The sequence below is a fragment of the Canis lupus genome, chromosome 13, assembly GCF_003254725.2.
Source record: "Canis lupus dingo isolate Sandy chromosome 13, ASM325472v2, whole genome shotgun sequence".
Taxonomy (NCBI): domain Eukaryota; kingdom Metazoa; phylum Chordata; class Mammalia; order Carnivora; family Canidae; genus Canis; species Canis lupus.
Genome location: NC_064255.1, coordinates 45,044,204 through 45,062,399, shown reverse-complemented (window position 1 = coordinate 45,062,399; position 18,196 = coordinate 45,044,204). Strand labels below are relative to the sequence as shown.

Sequence of the window (18,196 nt, the reverse complement as noted above, 5' to 3'; positions counted from 1 at the left end):
GGCCCCGGCAGAGGGTTATTTCTGACTTCTGGTAACACAATGTAAAACTAATGATAGAATGAGATCCCCTTTCATTTGGAAAGGAAAAGGGGGTCAAGAGAAACTGATAAATAGCAAAGAGTAATGTGGTCTGGGGGATCCACTGGGGAACACAGATCCTCCAAAACAGCAATATCTTGACAGACAACCTTTGAATCCGGGCTCATTCATTCATCCCTTCATTCATTCCATAGTTATTTTTGAGCCCCTCCTCTACCTCAGATGCTAGGTTTACAACAATGAACAAAACAGATGTCATCTTTTCCATAACTCAAGAGCATTACATTGAACCAGGGCAAACAGGCTTTTAAAAAAATAAGCTCACTAATAAGTACGTAGTAACAACGCATGATAAGTGCTCTGGAAAAAACCACAGGCAGCCTGCTATGAGGGAGAAGGGAGACCTAGGGTAGGCAGGCCCGGTGGGGGTCAAGGCCTCCCTGGGCAGAGGCGGGTCTTTCCGAGGAAGAGTCAGAGAAGGATGAGTAGGAAAAAGCCAGGACAGGACGGATGAGGAGGGGACTCCCGTTGTGGGGGAGGCCCCATGCCAGGCCTCAGGTGGACAGGGCTGAGCTATCTTGAGGAACAGAAGGGAGGAATGGAGGGGTGGCAGGAGTCGGGCGTGGAGGGGCCCAAGGGGGTGAGCACTGCCGTGCAGTGGAGGCCAGAGGCATAGAGACCAATCGGGACAGAAGGAACCGGTGAGAAATGATGGGGGCCTTCTGGGCGATTTGCAACCTGTCCCCCAACTCAACACCCTCCCTGAGTCCCCGGGCCCCAATCCCAGGGAGGAATCTCAGTTGAGGCTGGGGTAAGGGATGCAGATGGCAGAGGCACCCGGCAGCTTGCCCCCCAGTGGCAGGAAGCCAGAGCACAGGGACAGAGAACAATAGAGAAGGCTGGGGACCAAGCTGACCTGGCTTGGATCCCAAACCCCCAGGGTGGCCGCGCACAACTCACTTGCCTCCCCTTAAAATGCAGACGGATGGTACTCACTCTAAAGGTTGTAAAAGGAATTGCACGCGGATGGGTGACAGTGCCCAAGCTTCGGTTATAAAATAAGTTAATCGTGGGCATTGAAGGCGCAGCACGCGGGCCATAGTCAACGACAGCGCGCTGCGTGTGGGCGCTGCTGAGAGAGGGGCCCGGCTGGCTCGGTCTGAGACACATGCGACTCGACGGCGGGGTGGGGACTTCGAGGGGCCCCACGTGGGTGAAGAGACTACTTAAATACATAAAACTTTAAAAAGAAGTTGCGGGTCGCCTGGGTGGCTCAGCGGTTGAGCGCCTGCCTTCGGCCCAGGGCGTGACCCCGGGGTCCCGGGATAGGGCCCCACATCATGCCCCCCTGCAGGGAGCCTGTGACTCTGCTTCTCTCTGGGTCTCTCCTGAATAAATAAAATCCTTTAAAAAGTTGCTAAGAGAGAGGAGATCTTAAAAGTCTTCAAAGGGGAAAAATGGGGGGACGGAGGGTTACTGCGGAGTGAGGGGCGTTAAGCGGGCTCGTGATAGTGGCCATTTCACGGGTGCACACATACCCAGTCACAGGAGCCAGCTGACGCTCGCAGCCGGACCTGCCAACTGTGCATTCAAACCCACGGGCGGGCGGGCCGCAGGGGAGCACAGCTGGAGGGAGCGCCCCGGGGACGGCGCCGCAGCCCCGCGGGCGGGCGGAGAGGAACCAGCATCTCGGGGTCCCCGCTCCCGGGCGAGGAGGGAGGGGGGAGGGGGGAGGGGGGAGGGAGGTTCCCAGCGCCGGGTTTCAGCCCCAGCGGCGGCGGGTGGGAGGGCGCTGAGGTCACGCAGGGAGGGAGGAGCCGCAGGCCGGCGTGGGTGCAGGTGCTGAGGGGGCAGGGGGCGGAGCCAGGGGAGGAGGACGCCCCCGGGGATGGGGGCAGCTGCGGGGAGGAGGGGGAGGAAGGGAGGAGGGAGGGGAAGAGGGAAGGATGGAGGAGGAAGGAGAGAGGGGGAGGGGGAGGAGGAGGGAGGAGGAGGAGGGGAGAGAGGAGGGAGGATGAGAGGAGGGAGGAGGAAGGAGAGAGGGGGAGGGGGAGGAGGAGAGAGGGAGGGGGAGGAAGGAGGAGGGGAGGATGGGGGAGGGGAGGAGGAGGAAGGAGGGAGGGGGAGGAGGGAGGAAGGGAGAGAGGAGGGAGGCGGGAGGCGGGAGGCGGGAGGAGGGCAGTCGGGCCAGGCGGGCGGAGCGCGGGGAGGCGGCGGGTCCCGCGGCAGCTGCGGTCGCGGCGGCTCGGCGCGGCTGGTCCGGGATCCGCACCTGAGCAGGTGAGGCATCCCCGGGGCCCGGCGGGAGCGACGGCGGGGAGCTGGGGGCGGGGGGGGGGAGGGCGGAGGGGGTGCTCTCGCTCTACTGCCCGGGTCCCCAGGGGCGGGGGTGGGGGGGGGATCCGGAGTCCGCCCCTTGCTAACCCCTCGGGGCCTGGCTCGGCGGGTGGGGGTGCGGGGGGGGAGGGGTTTGGGGTCGTGCAGGTGGCCTCAGGCTGGGGACGGCGGACTCCTGCGGGCTGACTCCCTCCGCTGTGACCTGAGCCCGCGTCCTGCTGCGGGGGGCCCCCCCAGCCCCCCTGCCCGGGGGTCGGAAGTCCAGCCCCAACCACTGAAAAAGTAGAGGGACCCCAAAGCCAGACACGGGCCTGGTGGTGGGAGCTGCCCCCAGGAGTCAAGGCCTTCCCGGAGGGTTGCTCGGGTGGGCTGGGGATTCCCTGGGCGCCAGGGGGCCTGACCGCCGGAGCCCGGGATCTTTGCCCCCGGATCTGAGGCAGCGGCAGACCTGCCGCCTGAGCCGAGATTATCTAACAGGACTTAAGGCCAGCGCAGACTTCCTGGAGATCAGCAAGAAATAGGGTCAATGTGACAGCTGCTCGTGCTCCCCCGTGCAGGGCACTGAGCTGGGGCTTTATGGACCTCAGTCCCCCGTCCTCATCCCTCATCCTTGCAACAGCCCCTCAAGCCCCTCGCTCTGTGCATTACCTCCTCGTCACAGGTGCGAAAGCTGAGGCCACAGACACATTAAATCACTTGCCCCAGGGGCACCTGGTGGCTCAGTCGGTTGAAGCCTCTGCCTTCAGCTCAGGTCATGATCCCAGGACCTGGGGATCCAGCTCCACATAGGGCTCCCTGCTCGCTGGGGAGCCTGCTTCTCCCTCCCCCTCACTTTCCCTCTGTCAAATAAATAAATGAAAATCTTAAGAAAACAAAAATAAAAAAATAAAACTTGCACAGAGCTAGCAAGAGTAGAGTCAGGACCTGAACTCAGGCCTCTGACTCCAGGCCTCTCCAGTGTAGGGCATCCGCAGGCTGCCTCTATAACAACACATCTGAGGTTAAACCCTGCCCAGCTAATGGTCCCCTTGGTTCACATGCCTGGCAGTTGAGTGGGAAACAGAATCGTGTGTGACAAGGTTGTCACTGTGCAGGGGAGTTGGTGGTAGTCCAAGAGGCGGGGGCAGCAGAGTGCAGTGGCCATCGTTGGAGCCGGGTGGGGCAGGGAGGGTCCATGGTCCACCTGGAAATATGCCCATTCTTGCCAAATCACTCTTCTGAGCCATGTGGTACCAATAATTCATTTTCTCCTTCAGAAACTCCCACTCCTCTGTTCCCTATTATAATAGTGTAATAAGGAATATACTATTCCTTCTCAGTCATTTGCCTTGGCCTGTTTGTTTTGTTTTTCTTTTGTCGGTATTCCCTCGGCCTCAATGTTCTCATTTTCCAGCACTCTTTGTAGACAATTGTATTCGTGTTTCTCGCTTTACCTATCATTTTTATGACAGCAACTCCCAAAACTCCTGTTCCCTGCCTGTCCCTAATCTGTAACTCCAGACCCAAATGATCAAATATTCTAATTCCTACTGGCGGATTCCAATGCATGACCCCACAGGCACCCAAATCCAACACTTCCAAGCACAAGTTTATCATCTTTATCCTTCCCCAGGGTCTTGGTTCAGGTCTCTTCAGGTCCTTGGCTGGACTATTACAGCACCTTCCAAACTGATCTTCCTGTCTCTGGAGTCCATCTACCCCTTGAAAGCTCAAGAGTCTTAAGTCTTTAGTGCCTTCAGAATTGACCAGAGAGGGATCCCTGGGTGGCCAACCGGTTTAGCGCCTGCCTTTGGCCCAAGGCATGATCCTGGAGTCCTGGGATCGAGTCCCGCATCGGGCTCCCTGCATGGAGCCTCCTTCTCCCTCTGCCTGTGTCTCTGCCTCTCTCTGTGTATCTCTCCTGAAAAAAATAAATAAATAAATAAAATCTTAAAAAAAAAATGACCAGAGAGAATAGACCTTTCTTCTTCTCCTTCCTTAATACCCTGTACAAAGCTGTAAGGGAGCCCCTTGCATGTTGGGTAACTGCCGACTTGTCTATATTCCCCTTTAGACCAGGAGCTCTTGCAGCACTGATTTTCCCTTATCCATCTTTGTGTTCCTTGGCCCGACACACAAGACACAATAAGTGTCTACTTATTGAGTAGACACTCAATAAGCATTTGTTGTGGTTAGTGACCTTGTAATGAATTAAAACTTTGATTAGGACACAATTTTTTTAAGTAGTAAAACTGTGCATAGTGTGTCACTTCACTCTAAACCTGATCCGTCACCATAGTGAGTTAATTTGTGTGTGTTAGTGGGGGAGAAGCATTAGGACGTGAGTTTGCAGGGGATCCCTGGGTGGCTCAGCGGTTCGGCCCCTACCTTTAGGGCGTGATCCTGGAGTCCCAGGATCGAGTCCCACATCAGGCTCCCTGCATGGGGCCTGCTTCTCCCCCTACTCCTACAGTGAGTGCCTGTGTCTCTGCCTCTGTGTGTGTGTGTGTGTGTCTCTCATGAATAAATTAAAAAAAAATGGACGTGAGTTTGCAGATGGTGGCAGATGAAGACTGATGACAAAATGAAAACAAGTTTTCCAATTTGGTGAATTGATACTAAGGTTGTTTTTAAGGTTGATATGAAATTTAGCCACAGCATAGTGACTCCTTTCTACTTTCCTTAGGCCTTGGGTCAACGAGTAAGCTGAGTACACCCAACCAGAAGAGAAGCAAAGACGAAGGCATCATGGCTTCAATGTCTACTCATGGAAACCAAGATAAAGGCCCCCATTTGCCACCACCAAGCAAGCAGGTATATTTTTAATTCGGAAGTCTGCCAACTGAAGAGGACTATCATATAACGTTCCTTAAGCCTCATCCTTGAATGGTCACCTTGCTTTTTTTCAGCCTGGCACGTTGTTGGGTGGGTTCAAAGATAATGGGATGGGGAAGGAAAGTATTTTTTTAGCTTCCTTGAAAAAGAGCCTTTTACATTTTAATTTGTAAAATCCTTTCTTTACTCTTCCCTGCTCAGAATCTAGCCTAACTCGCTCTTACGTAGGCTGTCAGTGACTGGAGAAATTTCGTTTAGCAGAGCAAAACTCTTAACTGAATCTGACAGGATGATACATCATTCTTGTTTTTTACATTTTTGTTGCCAAGGCTAATCATACTAAGTATATGCTGCTGACCGCTATTCCCTAACAAATAAATTAAATTAGCAATCAGATTGAGAACCCTAGTGTTAACATGGGCACAGTCTTTCAAAGTGTAAAGAATGAATATTATATGTTTTGGGGCCACAAACATAAAGCAAAGATTAAGTATCGTGATGGTAAACGGAGTTCATGTTCTCTAGTGTCAACTTTTCCAGCTAAAAATAATTTAATGAAGGAGGTGGTATTAAAGGAGCAAAGTTTAGGAGAAGCAAACAGACAAATGATAGCAAGTCATAAGGAAAAGAATTCTGACACCCGAGTTGCCTCTGTGAAATAGAGAACCATGAAACATTTATGGCTGTACAGGAAAGGAGCACCAGAGCTCCCCTGGGGAGACCGTGCGGCAGCATCAGGCTTGACTTCAGGACTCACAGCTATTGTCATCATCTGGATCCCTGATCCTGGACGTGTATATAGGTGTATGTTTGGGACAGAGGAGGGAGGGAGGCGTTCCCTACGTTTGCCACAGCCATAGGCAGAACCAAGAAGAGGTATTTACACTGGGATAAGGAGTGCTTGCTGAGGAACAAAGGTAAGTGGAGAGTTCCTTCTCTGACCACTGTCATCTGTGTGCTGTGCTGTGGGGAGTCGTAAAGAAAGAAGACAAAGGTTACCTACTCAAGCTATTTATACAACTCCGAAGGCATAGGTGCCAAGGGGTCCTACCACCCTGTCATCGTGCAATATAAAGTGCTTGGTACAGTGGTACCTAGACGATGGGAAAGTACTACAAAGAGTCCAAAAACAAACACTGGCAAAATCAGACAAGGCAAAACACAAAAGCCAAAGAGCTCCGCCCCAAGAAAAACATTAAAGTCCAAGAGGTAAATGACAGAGATCTTATGTAAATAATTCACAAAAAAAGAAATACAAGTGTGACTTGTATAGTGAGGAACCAATGAAATAAAACTTGTTTTTAAAAAATGAACCACCCAGAGGATGGGAAAAAAAATTATTTTTGAATCACCTATCTAATAAGGGCCTAATATCCACAATACACAAAGAGCTTTGACAGCTCAACAACAAAAAGACAGCCCAATTTTTTTTAAATGGGCAAAGGACTTAAATAGGTTTTTCTCCAAGGAAAACTATGTGAGTGGCCAACAAGCAAATGAATAGATGCTCAATGTCACTGGTCATTAGGGAAATGCAAATCGAAACCACAGTGAGATACCATTTCACAATCACTAGCGTTACCATAATTATAAACAGAGACAGGGCAGCCTGGGTGGCTCAGTGGTTTAGCACCACCTTCAGTCCAGGATCTGATCCTGGAGACCCGGGATCGAGTCCCATGTGGAGCTCCCTGCATGGAGCCTGCTTCTCCCTCTGCCTGTGTCCCTGCCTCTCTCTCTTTCTCTCTCTCTCTCTGTTTTTCATGAATAAATACAATCTTTAAAAAAAAAAAAAAAAACAGAGACAATTTAGTCCATTTCGCTTAAATTAATCAAAAAATTTATATCCAAAAAAATTTAAGGTGCTAATTTGAAAAGAACGGAAACAAAAGAGAAAATGAGAAGTGTCGACAAGAATGTGGGAAGACTGGAACTCTCATACTTTGCTGGGGAGACCGTACAATGGTGCAGCTGCTGAGGAAAAAACAGTTTGGTTGGCAGGTCCTCAGCAAGTCAAGCAGAGAATTACCGGACGGCCCCGCAGAATTGAAAACAGGTGTTCAAACAAAAGTTGCGCATCCATGCTCAGAGCAGCTCTATTCACAATAGCCAAAAGGTGGGAATGACTCAAATATCCATCAGTAGGTGACTGGATTTAAAAAAAAAAAAAAAAAAAAAAAGTGGTATATCTATTCAAGGGAATATTACTGAGACACAAAAAAAAAATGAATTAGTGACACCTGCTACAACATGGATGAACCCTGACAACATGCACAGGGAGAGAAGACAGCCACGAAAAGGACCATATGGTATGTATATGATGCCACTTAGGCATCCAGAGTAGGCAAATCCATAGAGACAGAAACAGATGAGCATGTCAGGTTGCTGAGGGTCGGGGGGAAGCAAGGAATGAGGCGAGACCCCTTAATAAATATGGAATTTCCTTTTGGGGCGATGAGAAAGTTCTGGAACTGGAAGGGGGTTGCGGCTGTACAGCCCCTGTGGATGTACTTAGTGCCTTGGATTGTATACATTAAAATGGTTAAAATGGTAAGTATTCTGTTTTGTGTATTTTAGCACCATGAAAAAGTACCGAGCCTCTGTGTGACGCAAGATGACAACCCAGGCAGTTGAGGGATTGCCCGAACATTCTAGAAGAAGGGCATTCTGGCTGAAAAATAGGTGGATTCTCAAACACATTAGTTTATGAGAGAAACGCAGATGAGAAGAAAATATTACATTATACTGATTAGACTGTCGAAATTCAGAAAACTGGTTAATGCCAAATGTTATAAAATCTGTTCTTTAAAAAAAGTAAAAAATAAAAAATAAAAAAATAAAAAAATAAAAATCTGTTCTTTAATCTGCTAAGGATCCAGCTTACAGCTCCTAGACAGGCTCTGTAGGCACCGAACATTCAGGCACTGCTGCTGTGAGTGGTTAGTGACGTAGCCACCGGGGAGAGAACTCTAGCAAGACTTTGTAAAAATAATAATAATAATAATAAAAGGACTTTGTCAGATGAGGAATACATGCATCCTATATTTTGCTTCTGGGTTTGTACCTGAAGACATTCTCACAGGGGCACTGACTGTAAGGAGATGTGTGTCGGTGGGGACTTGGAGGCCTGCTGGAGAATCGACCGGCCGTGAGGACACGGAACTGGGTGTATGAGCAACACGGGTGGATCTGAAAAGCACAGAGCTGAGTTGAAACCATTTTTTAAGCAAAATGATATATAGAAGTCAAAGCCATTTGCCTAAGAAAGATGCGTGCACCCGCAGCAATGAACGTCTTGCAACAACGGGTACCAACAAATGATGCACGTCAACCCCCCAGAATGGCAGCGATGGGTTGGGGGGGTGAGAAGGGAAAATGTAGGTGAGCGTGAGTGAGCATCCTGAGGGGCCTGAGTGACGGCGGTCAGTCCAGCGTGTAGCGTATTGACGTGAGCAAAAGGCTACTGCAGGTCTAGTAAAAACGATCGTGTCAACCGTGTCACTGGTTCCACGAAGCTACGGGCAGAGCACTTAAAAATGTGTAAAAAACCAGAAAACAAACCCTGAGAAGATAGAAAGCAGCGTATGCAGACAAATTAAAAGCAATCCGTTGAGGAGTTCGTAGCCCAAAACTGCGTTGGGGAGTATAAATGGGTGAGTGGAGACGGCACCTGTACGTGGCTACCTTGGAGCGCCCTGCTCGGAATGGGATCCCAGCTGTGTACCGTGTGCTTTAGGGGAAATCTCTTCGTCACCCAGGAGGCAGCACCAGCCTGGGTCTTAGGGACACTGAGGCAGGCAAAGGGAGCGAGGAGCATTTGCAAGCAGAGTGAGCTGTGTGGACAGAGACAGGAGCCCTCCCCATGCTGCTCCCTCCTCCTCCCCCTCCCCCCTCCTCCCTCCTCCTCCTCACTCCTCCTCACTCCTCCTCACTCCTCCCTCCTTCTCCCTCCTTCCTCCTCCCTCCCCTCCCCCTTCCTCCCACTCCTCCCTCCTCCCTCCTCCTCCCCCTTTCTCCCTCCTCCCTCATCCCTTCTCCTCTCCTCCTCCTCCCTCCCCCTCCCCCTTCCTCCCACTCCCTCCCTCCCTCCCCTCCCCTTCCTCCTCCACTCCTCCCCTCCTCCCTCCTCCTCCCCCTTCTTCTCCTCCTCCCTCATCCCTTCTCCTCCCTCCCTCCCTCCCCCTCCCCCTTCCTCCTCCCCTCCTCCTCCCCCTCCCCCTTCCTCCCACTCCTCCCTCCTCCCTCCTCCTCCCCCTTCTTCTCCCTCCTCCTCATCCCTTCTCCTCCCTCCTCCTCCCCCTTCCTCCCACTCCTCCCTCCTCCCTCCTCCTCCCCCTTTCTTCTCCTCCTCCCTCCTCCTCCCCCTCCTCCTTCCTCCTCCCCCTGCCTCATCCCTCCTCCTCCCTCCTACCTCCTCCCTCCTCCTCCCACTCCTCCCTCATCCCTCCTCCCCCCTCCTCCTCCCTCCTCCTCCTCCTCCCTCCTCCTCCCCCATCCTCCTCCTCCTCCCTCCTCCCTCCTCCGGGGCAAACAGAGCAGACGCCGTGCTAACAACCCCAGTCCGCTCACCGTGTACCTTTCCTTACAGAGCCTGTTATTCTGTCCAAAATCAAAACTGCACATCCACAGGGGAGAGATTTCCAAGATTATCCGAGAATGTCAAGAAGAAAGTTTCTGGAAGAGAGGTAATTGCGTCCCCTCTTACTCTTTGTTAACAAACTGCCCACGTGTCACGGTAGAATTCTGGGGATGGTTCACCTCCGAGTGGGGCCTTTGCCCAGCTCCCCCTGAAGAACAGCCACGTCGGGGGGCTGTGTAGAGGCAAACCCCGCCGAGATCCTCTTCGGGGCCCAGACGGCATCGGAGTCCGGAGCACCTTCCCCCATTTAGCCAGAAGTGAGGCACACTCGGGACCTGTTCTTCTCTGGGGGCCCAGGACACATCCCAAGAGTGCTATTTAGAATTTCTTGAAAGATTCGACCTTCCTGGGTTTCGCTAGACTCTCCCCTCCTCTGGATTCAGGAGCGATGTCAGGCTCAGGGCTTCACCCCGGAGCCAAGCCCATGCGGCCCCTGGAGAAATCCCCTGTTGAACATTTGCGGGATGAGTGAAGAATGTGCCAACATTCCGCGGCTGCTTCTCTTCGAAGGCTCTGAAATGACCTTTCCTGCTGACTCCCTTCCTCTCGCCAGGCCCGCCTCACAGAGACAAGGGTGTGAATTCATGCTGTGTGTTCAAGTCTCTTCCAATTTAAAAAAAAATTCACGATTTGTCATTTGAAAATGTCAGGATAGGCCCACAGATCTAGCCCCCCGTGTTCTGCAGCACGGGGATGATTTATACTTGGAAATGCACTTTGTGATTTCTCAGATCGTTCAAGTTCAGGGTCGATCGTTTGGGAAGTGACACTTGAGAACTTGATAGTCACCATACATTATTGTCATTATTGATGGCGCTCCCAGAAATCCATGGTTTTTAAAAAAAATGTTTGCACCTATGAATCAGTAACTTAGCTAAGTGCTAGCAAAGTAACATTTCAGTGTGACCCATTCGAGTACCATCAGGTAGATGAGAGGGGAGAAATCGGTTGCTGTTCGATTTTTCTTGGTTGCTAGGAAGAGCTTGATGTTTATCAGCTCTCTTACTCTTTTGGAACGAGGGCTGCATTTTGATAGAACTGGATACGCCTTGGCCAGACTAACTTGCCTGCTTTAAAAAATCATAGCCCAGCACCACCCCGTGTTTAACAGGAATGTGATAATCTTGTAATCTTCAGAAAATAGGCAGATCCGAATTGTGCGGCCAAGTCAATTGGCCCAAGTCAAGTCATTCAAGACCAAAGGTAGGCACGGGCCTGGACAGGGTATAAAGAGCTTTCTTGTGCTGTTTTTTTTTATTTTATTTTATTTTATTTTATTTTATTTTATTTTATTTATTTATTTATTTATTTATTTATTTATTTATTTATGCTGGGTTTTTTAATGTAGGATTGAACATTTCACAAGACACAGCTAAGTGTGCACGCACACACCGAGAGGCTGGTGCACTGTGGGCATTCAGTAAAAGTGGATGTTGGAGATGGAGGGGCATGTAGCTAGGTTGTCACACCGAACCTGTGTTTCGGGTTGAGTGACTGGGGCAGATCTCAAGAAAATTCTGCATGCGGTGTTTAATAAATATTTGTTGAGAAAGTATAATAACAAATGACTGAAAACTCGTCGCCAAGGTAGATAAGAGAGGGAGGGAAAAACACGCAGACTAATTTCCCCTGACTTCTGGGTGAGGTGCCAAGCTTTAAAATTGCAATATTGAAGGGCCTATTTCTTTCACAGCCCTGCCTTTCTCCCTCATGAGCATGCTTGCCACCCAAGGGCTCGTCCACCAAGGTAAGATTCTGTATCTGTTTCATAATTAAACTTTAGAAAGCCCCGTTTTCACGGACTCTCCGGACAGCTTTTTTGGCCCCTGGCATTTGTTTCTTGGTGAAGGATTTATTTATGCAGGTTTTTGCTTGTTTTCAGATGAAGTCCCCCTCCTCACCCCCCGAAGATGTCCTAATCTCCAGAATGAGTGGCTATGTTAGGTTATGTGGCAAAGGGAAATTAAAGTTGCAGATAGAATTAAGGTTGTCCGTCAGCCGACCTTAAGAAGATAAATCTGGCTTATCAGGTTGGGCCCAGTGTCATCAGAAGTGTCATTAAAAATGCAAGAGTGGATCAGAAGATGGAACCAGAGGGATGGCAGCTCGGGAAGGGCTCTCGGCTCAATATTGCTGGCTGTGAAGATGGAGCAAGGGCCCCTGAGTCCACGGATGTGGCTGGGCCTCCAGAAGCTGCAAAGGCAAGAGACCCTAGAGCCTCCAGAAAGGAATTCGGCTCTGCTAATACCCTGAGTTTAACCCAGTGCTCTGGTCCGAATGCTTGTGTCCTCCAGGTTCACATGTTGAAGCCCCAACACCCACGGTGATGGTGGTAGGAGATGGGGTCTTTGGAGGGGAGGTGGAGCCTTGGAAAGGGGAATTAGTGCCCTTGGAAAAGAGATCCCACAGAGCTCCCTAGCCCCTTTCATCCCAGGACAAGACAACAAGAAGTCCGTGACCCCAAGTGGGCCCTCACCCGACCATGCTGGCTGGCACCTGACCTTGGATCTCAGCCTCCGGGACTGAGAACTAAATTTCTGTTGTTTATAAGCATCCAGGGTGCCGTATTTTGGTGAAGCCACCCAGATGGGCTGGCTTCACCCAGTGAGACCCCTTTGGAGCCTCTGACCTCAAGAACTGGAAAGTAACCAATCCATGTTCCTTTAGACCACGAGGTTTGTAGTTAAGTTGTTACAGCACGGGAAACCGGTGCGGTGCCTTTCTCTGTGCCCGAGTCCCTAACTTGAACAACAGAGCAAGAGAACTAGCAGCCGCCCCGCATCTGCCCCATAGGCTCTCCCTGCCTCTTAGAGTTTCCCACTCTCCCTGTGTAGCCCTCTTCTTTTTGATCTCTGTCTACCAGGGCCCCCCAGAGTCACTGCCTGGTGCCCAGGTAACAGGAAGGCGCCTGACTTTGCTGCAGCCCAGCATCCTGAAGGCCGCTGATTACCAGGACTTTCAAAAGAGTTTTATACCCAGTAAATGTGAGGGAAAATGTTCTCATTCTTTTTGGGGTCTGAAAGACCACATATGTCGTATATATAGGAGAATCCCGTTCACTCAATATTACTCTTGTCTGTAAAGGTGATTTATTAAATATGATTTCATTTTTTAATATTTATTATTTATTTGAGGGGATCCCTGGTTGGCTCAGCGGTTTGGCACCTGCCTTTGGCCCAGGGCGCAATCCTCGAGTCCCAGGATCGAGTCCCACGTCAGGCTCCTGACATAGAGCCTGCTTCTCCTTCCTCCTGTGTCTCTGCCTCTGTCTCTTTCTATCATAAATAAATAAATAAATCTTTTTAAAAAATTATTTAATTGAGAGAGAGAGAGATCATGAGTGGAGGGATGGGCAGAGGGAGAGGGAGAGAAGTCCTTAAGCAGACTCCTCACTGAGCCCGGAGCCTTACACGGCGCTCCATCCCAAGACCCTGAGATCATGACCTGAGCCAGAATCAAGAGTTGGCTACTAAAAAAAAAAAAAAAAAAAAAAAAAGAGTTGGCTACTCCACTGACTCCACCGCCTAGGAGCCCGGATTTCATTTTTATAACTGGAAGAGAGCCTGTTTATAGAAGTATATTCATCAATCAGTAGCAAGCCGTTGTCAGACCATTTCTGACAACAAAAACGTATGGCCCCAACATCTACCGGAACGATGTTTTCTAGATACAAAGGGTTTCAAATCTACAGTCTCCTGCATGTGTGCACATGTACTTTTCCAGGTTCCTGTATCGGTTTTCTATGGCTGCTAAATTCCCACAAGCCTAGTTAGTGACTTAAAACAGTACAAGTTTATTATCTCACGGTTTGGGAGGTCAGAAGCCCAAAATAGGCCTCTGGGGGCAGAAATCAAAGTGCTAGCAATGCTGCGGGCCTCCCCGGGGCGAGTGGGGGAGAGGCTGGTCTGGGGCCTCCCTTCCCTCCCAGCTTCTAGAGACCCCCCACATCCCCTGCTCGTGGCCCCTTGCTCGGCCTGCAAGCCAGCACCACTGAGGCAAGTTCCTTTGGCTCTGGCTCTGAATTTCCCTCTTCCACTCTCGAGATGAATACGTCTTGATGACATTGGGTCCACCCAAATAATCCAGGATAATCTTCCTATATTGAAGCTATGATTAGCAATCCTAATTCCATTTTCTTCCTAGTTCCCAGGGGTTGGGTATGGACATCTTTAGGACACTGTTACTCTGCCTACAGCAGATTTTATTTTTTTTTTTTAAAGATTTTATTTATTTATTCATTAGGGACACACAGAGAGAGAGGGGCAGGCCCCATGCAGGGAGCCCGATGCGGGACTCCAGGATCACACCCCGGGCCGAAGGCGGCGCTAAACCGCTGAGACACCCGGGCTGCCCTGCCTACAACAGATTTTAATGTTTTTGTTTTAAAATTGTGATAGAAAAAAAATAAAAATAAAATAAAATTGTGATAGTTAGATATATACTGTGAAGCTCTAAACTGGGACTCTGTTGAATTACTTAAAAAAACAAGGGGGCGATGCCTCGTTGCCTGCAACTAAGTTCTTAGCCCCACCTTTGCCTTGATAGCTTTTTTTTTTAAGATTTTATTTTTTAAATAAAAAGAAAAAATAAAAAAATAATAAATATTTTATTTTTTAAGTCATCTCCACACCCAGTGTGTAGCTCAAACTTACACATCGAGATTGAGAGTCGCATGCTCCACAGACTGTGCCAGCCAGGAGCCCTGCCTTGACATCTTGATTTATTTATTAAGATTTTATTTATTTACTGAGACAGAGAGAGCTGGAGGAAGGCAGAGGGAGATGGAGAATCCCAAGTCGACTCTGCTCTGAGCATGGAGCCTGACGTGGAGCTTGACCTCACGACCCTGAGATCATGACCTGAGCTGAAACCAGTAGGTGGCACTCAACCAGCTGAGCCACCCAGGTGCCACCCCACACACCCCCACCTCGATATCTTTAAATCAGACTTGAATTTTCTGTTTCATATTCTTTTTTCTAGACATTCTGGCAAGCTATTACTTGCTACTTGCCAAAAATGGTTATTTGCAAGTTAAGCTCAATCAAGAATTGACTTCTAACTCTTAAAAAATCACCTCTTCACAGGCACCCGGGGGGCTCAGCGGTTGAGTGTCTGCCTTCGGCTCAGAGTGTGACCCTGGGGTCCTGGGATCAAGTCCCACATCGGGCTCCCCGAAGGGAGCCTGCTTTTCCCTCTGCCTGTGTCTCTGCCTCTCTCTCTGTGTGTGTGTCTCTCATGAATGAATGAATGAATGAATGAATGAATAAATAAATAAATAACCTCTTTAGATGGAGAATCTATACATCTTAAACTTTGAAGGTCTCTTTATACTTTGTAAACCTGAAGTCATAAACTGAAATAATAATGTATTTATATATTGCTCCTTAGGTTATTTAGCATCTAACCCAAGATTTGGATCATTGCCCAAAGTCGCACGTAAGTCATAGAAGTTCGAAAAAGAAAAGATTCATTTTTTTAAAAGCTGTTTATAGCAACTGGCGATAGGGACGTCAGGCTAACCGACTGCCTGTGTTGACTCTGAAAGATCAGACTCTGTTTTTTGTCACTTTGCCGTTCTTGGTTCATTCAGCACTTTCTGATACAGGGCTGAGCAGTAGGGCCTCCAGCTGCGACAAGCCTCTTTTTAAAGCCTGGACGAAGAGGATGAACGAGAGGAAACTGACAGCAGAGCCTCTGAATGATGGAGCCATTGGGGGTTTTAATTCTCCTTTTGGCTAGCCTTTTCAAAATAGTTTCTGTAATGGACATAGCAAATGAGAAATGGCTTAAAAATCGGGGACTTTGTAGTAATACCCTGACCCTAAACTTGGGGCCTCCTCCTATTCCACTCATGATACATGGACCTCTTGTGTAGGGAGGATGCACCCCAGTGTACAGCCTGAACCGTCACTCCCAGCAGGAGGAGCAGGTTGGCTGTTTGTCCCCTGGGAGGTTCCCTCTGACTCGTGCCCTCTCTCCCCTGCAGGCAGGATGGATTGCTCCCCCTACTCCAACCCATAGAGAGAATGTAAGGGATTTCCTGCCAAGTAATTTGGAAGCTACCTATAGCCACAGCCCAAACCCCACCCCTTCCTTCCCTGGTGGCCTCAGACATTTATCTGCCAACTGGGTCTCCCTCTACCGCTGGTCTCTGAGACAGCACCTTCGCTTGCTCTGTCCCGCTCTCCCCTGACCACCCACTCAAAAGTGACGACATCACTAAGTCTCCATTTCCCCATCCTGCTCTTTAATGGGGAGATTCATCCCCAGAGGTTGTGTTGGTTGATTTATCATGGTAGTTTTCGTGTAAATACGACTACTGTTCCTGTAGAAAGTTCTAGAAGATAATTAATGGGGGAGATTCTGAACTTTTCAATGATCTTTCCTACCTTGCTTTTGCAGTTGCGGGTATCTTGGGATTTGCCCTTGGGAAGGCATCGTACATACGAGTATGCCAGAGTAAATTCCATTCCGTTGAAGATCAGCTACGTGGGGCTGGCTTTGGTCCAGGGCATAACAGGTTTGTGACTTTTTAAAAAATTTTATTGTTTTTTATTTTCATTCTGGTATAGTTAACGTACAGTGTTCTGTTAGTTTCGGGTGTACAATCTAGACATTACTCAGGCTCATGATGGGTGCTCCTTAATCCCCATCATCTACTTCACCCATCTCCCACCCACCTTTCCTTGGGGGACCATCCGTTTGTCTTCTAGCGCTGAGAGTCTGTTTCTTGGTGTCTCTCTTTTTTCCTTTGTTCATTTGTTTTGTTTCTTAAATTCCACATATGAGTGACATCATATGGTATCTGTCTTTCCCTGACGGACTTGTTTTGCTCAGCGTAATACTCTCTAGCTCCATCCATGTAGTTGCAACAGGTTCATGATCTTTTTGATTGAGGGATTTTAATGAAGACAATCATAAAAAGTCAAACGAAGGCCCTTTCATGCCTCATACCATTGAACAATTTTCTGCATATCCATTTGTGGGAAAATGACCCTCTTTAACTCTCAATTGTTGAGCTGCTGCAGTTCAACTTCAATAATAATTATGACTCAGTTACCTAGTTCATTTGCTCCACATTCCGTGAGCACCTACCATGTTCAGGGCAGAGTGCAGGTCTCTAAAGAACATCTTCATCAGCAGACGTGGCTTCTGCCATCACGGAGCCGCACGGAACGTGAACAGGCTTCTTTGCTGCAAGACTTCTTGGGACCCTCCTAGGTTATTATGTATCATGGTTCTCATTCAGAAGCGTGGGAGAAAAAAAAAAAAAAAAAAGGAAGCATGGGAGCTAAGGACATTCCCTCTGCAGTTAGAGTACCTCGGACCAGTCTCTGATACTCCCTGGTCTCCAGACTTCTCCTCCGTAGAGAATGGTGATCGGGACTGTTTTCGTGGCATGCTAAGGAGTATAAATGATGATTTCTGGCAGGAAGTGCTCAGTATAGAATAGCTATTTCTGCAAGAGTATTTATAGGACTAATGGTGGGGACACAGTTCTCTAAAGACCCTCACTTGTCACAGTGGCTTCTATTTGAGAGGCAGCGTGAAAAATGTGAGAACATTGGACATGAAGATCATTATTGGCACTTTTTTTGGATGAAATTCTGGGGGCATCTCAAACCACAAAACAGCTCCCATTTTTCTTTTAAAAATTAGGCTTGTGGACTTTAACATAGAAAATGTCTCCCGGGGCGCCTGGGTGGCCCAGTCGGTTAAGCTATCTGACTCTTGATTTCAGCTCAGGTCATGATCTCGGGGTCGTGAAATCAAGCCCCACGTTGGGCTCTGCGCTGGGCATGGAGTCTGCTTGAGATTCTCTCCCTCCCTCTCCCTCTGCTGCTCCCCCGCCACTCAAGCTCTCTGTAAAACAGACAAACAAACAAAGAACAGAAAGAAAGTGTCAGCCAATGATGTTGTGTGAAGACTAGACCTTCCAGGGTCAAGGCACAAACTTCTGTTTTTGCTTCCGTTCTAGGCACTGCCTGCTTACCTGTGAGGAATGCAAAATTAAGCACGGATTATACGAGAAGGGAAGTTCCCAGCCTTCAGCTTCCTAAACGTGTATCTACGGCTTCTGGAGTTTCTCCAACCTCTGAATTTGAACACATTCAAAATTTCAAGTGTACTTTAAAATAATACACGTGTAGTGGAACAGACACATTGTGATCCTCTCACTCTTTTGAAATGCTTTCCATGGGAGATTCTCAGTTAAACCAAGCGGTATATGTTTGTCTGCTATTTGAGAACATGTCCGGAGCATTCACACACCAAAAAAAGAAATTACGTGGCACCCCTTCCCTTGCTTACAGCTACGTGAAAAGAGCTTAGAGCCTTCCCTGATGCGTTTTTTCTCACTCTGCATTT

General features: G+C 49.0%; 1 protein-coding gene across 2 annotated transcripts; it reads left to right on the top strand.

Moving 5' to 3' along the window:
* Window positions 1-2,184: 2,184 nt before the first annotated feature.
* OCIAD2 (OCIA domain containing 2) lies at window positions 2,185-17,988 on the top strand. Of its 2 annotated transcripts, XM_035704859.2 has the most exons (7): window positions 2,185-2,319; window positions 5,042-5,169; window positions 9,779-9,875; window positions 11,523-11,576; window positions 15,218-15,265; window positions 16,232-16,349; window positions 17,808-17,988. In XM_035704859.2, exons 2-7 carry the CDS (start codon window positions 5,104-5,106, stop codon window positions 17,887-17,889), a joined length of 465 nt encoding a protein of 154 aa, XP_035560752.1. In that variant the 5' UTR covers window positions 2,185-2,319; window positions 5,042-5,103; the 3' UTR covers window positions 17,890-17,988. The 2 variants fall into 2 exon arrangements, with proteins under 2 accessions (XP_035560752.1, XP_048948902.1); XM_049092945.1 differs by lacking the exons at window positions 2,185-2,319; window positions 9,779-9,875.
* Window positions 17,989-18,196: the final 208 nt, after the last annotated feature.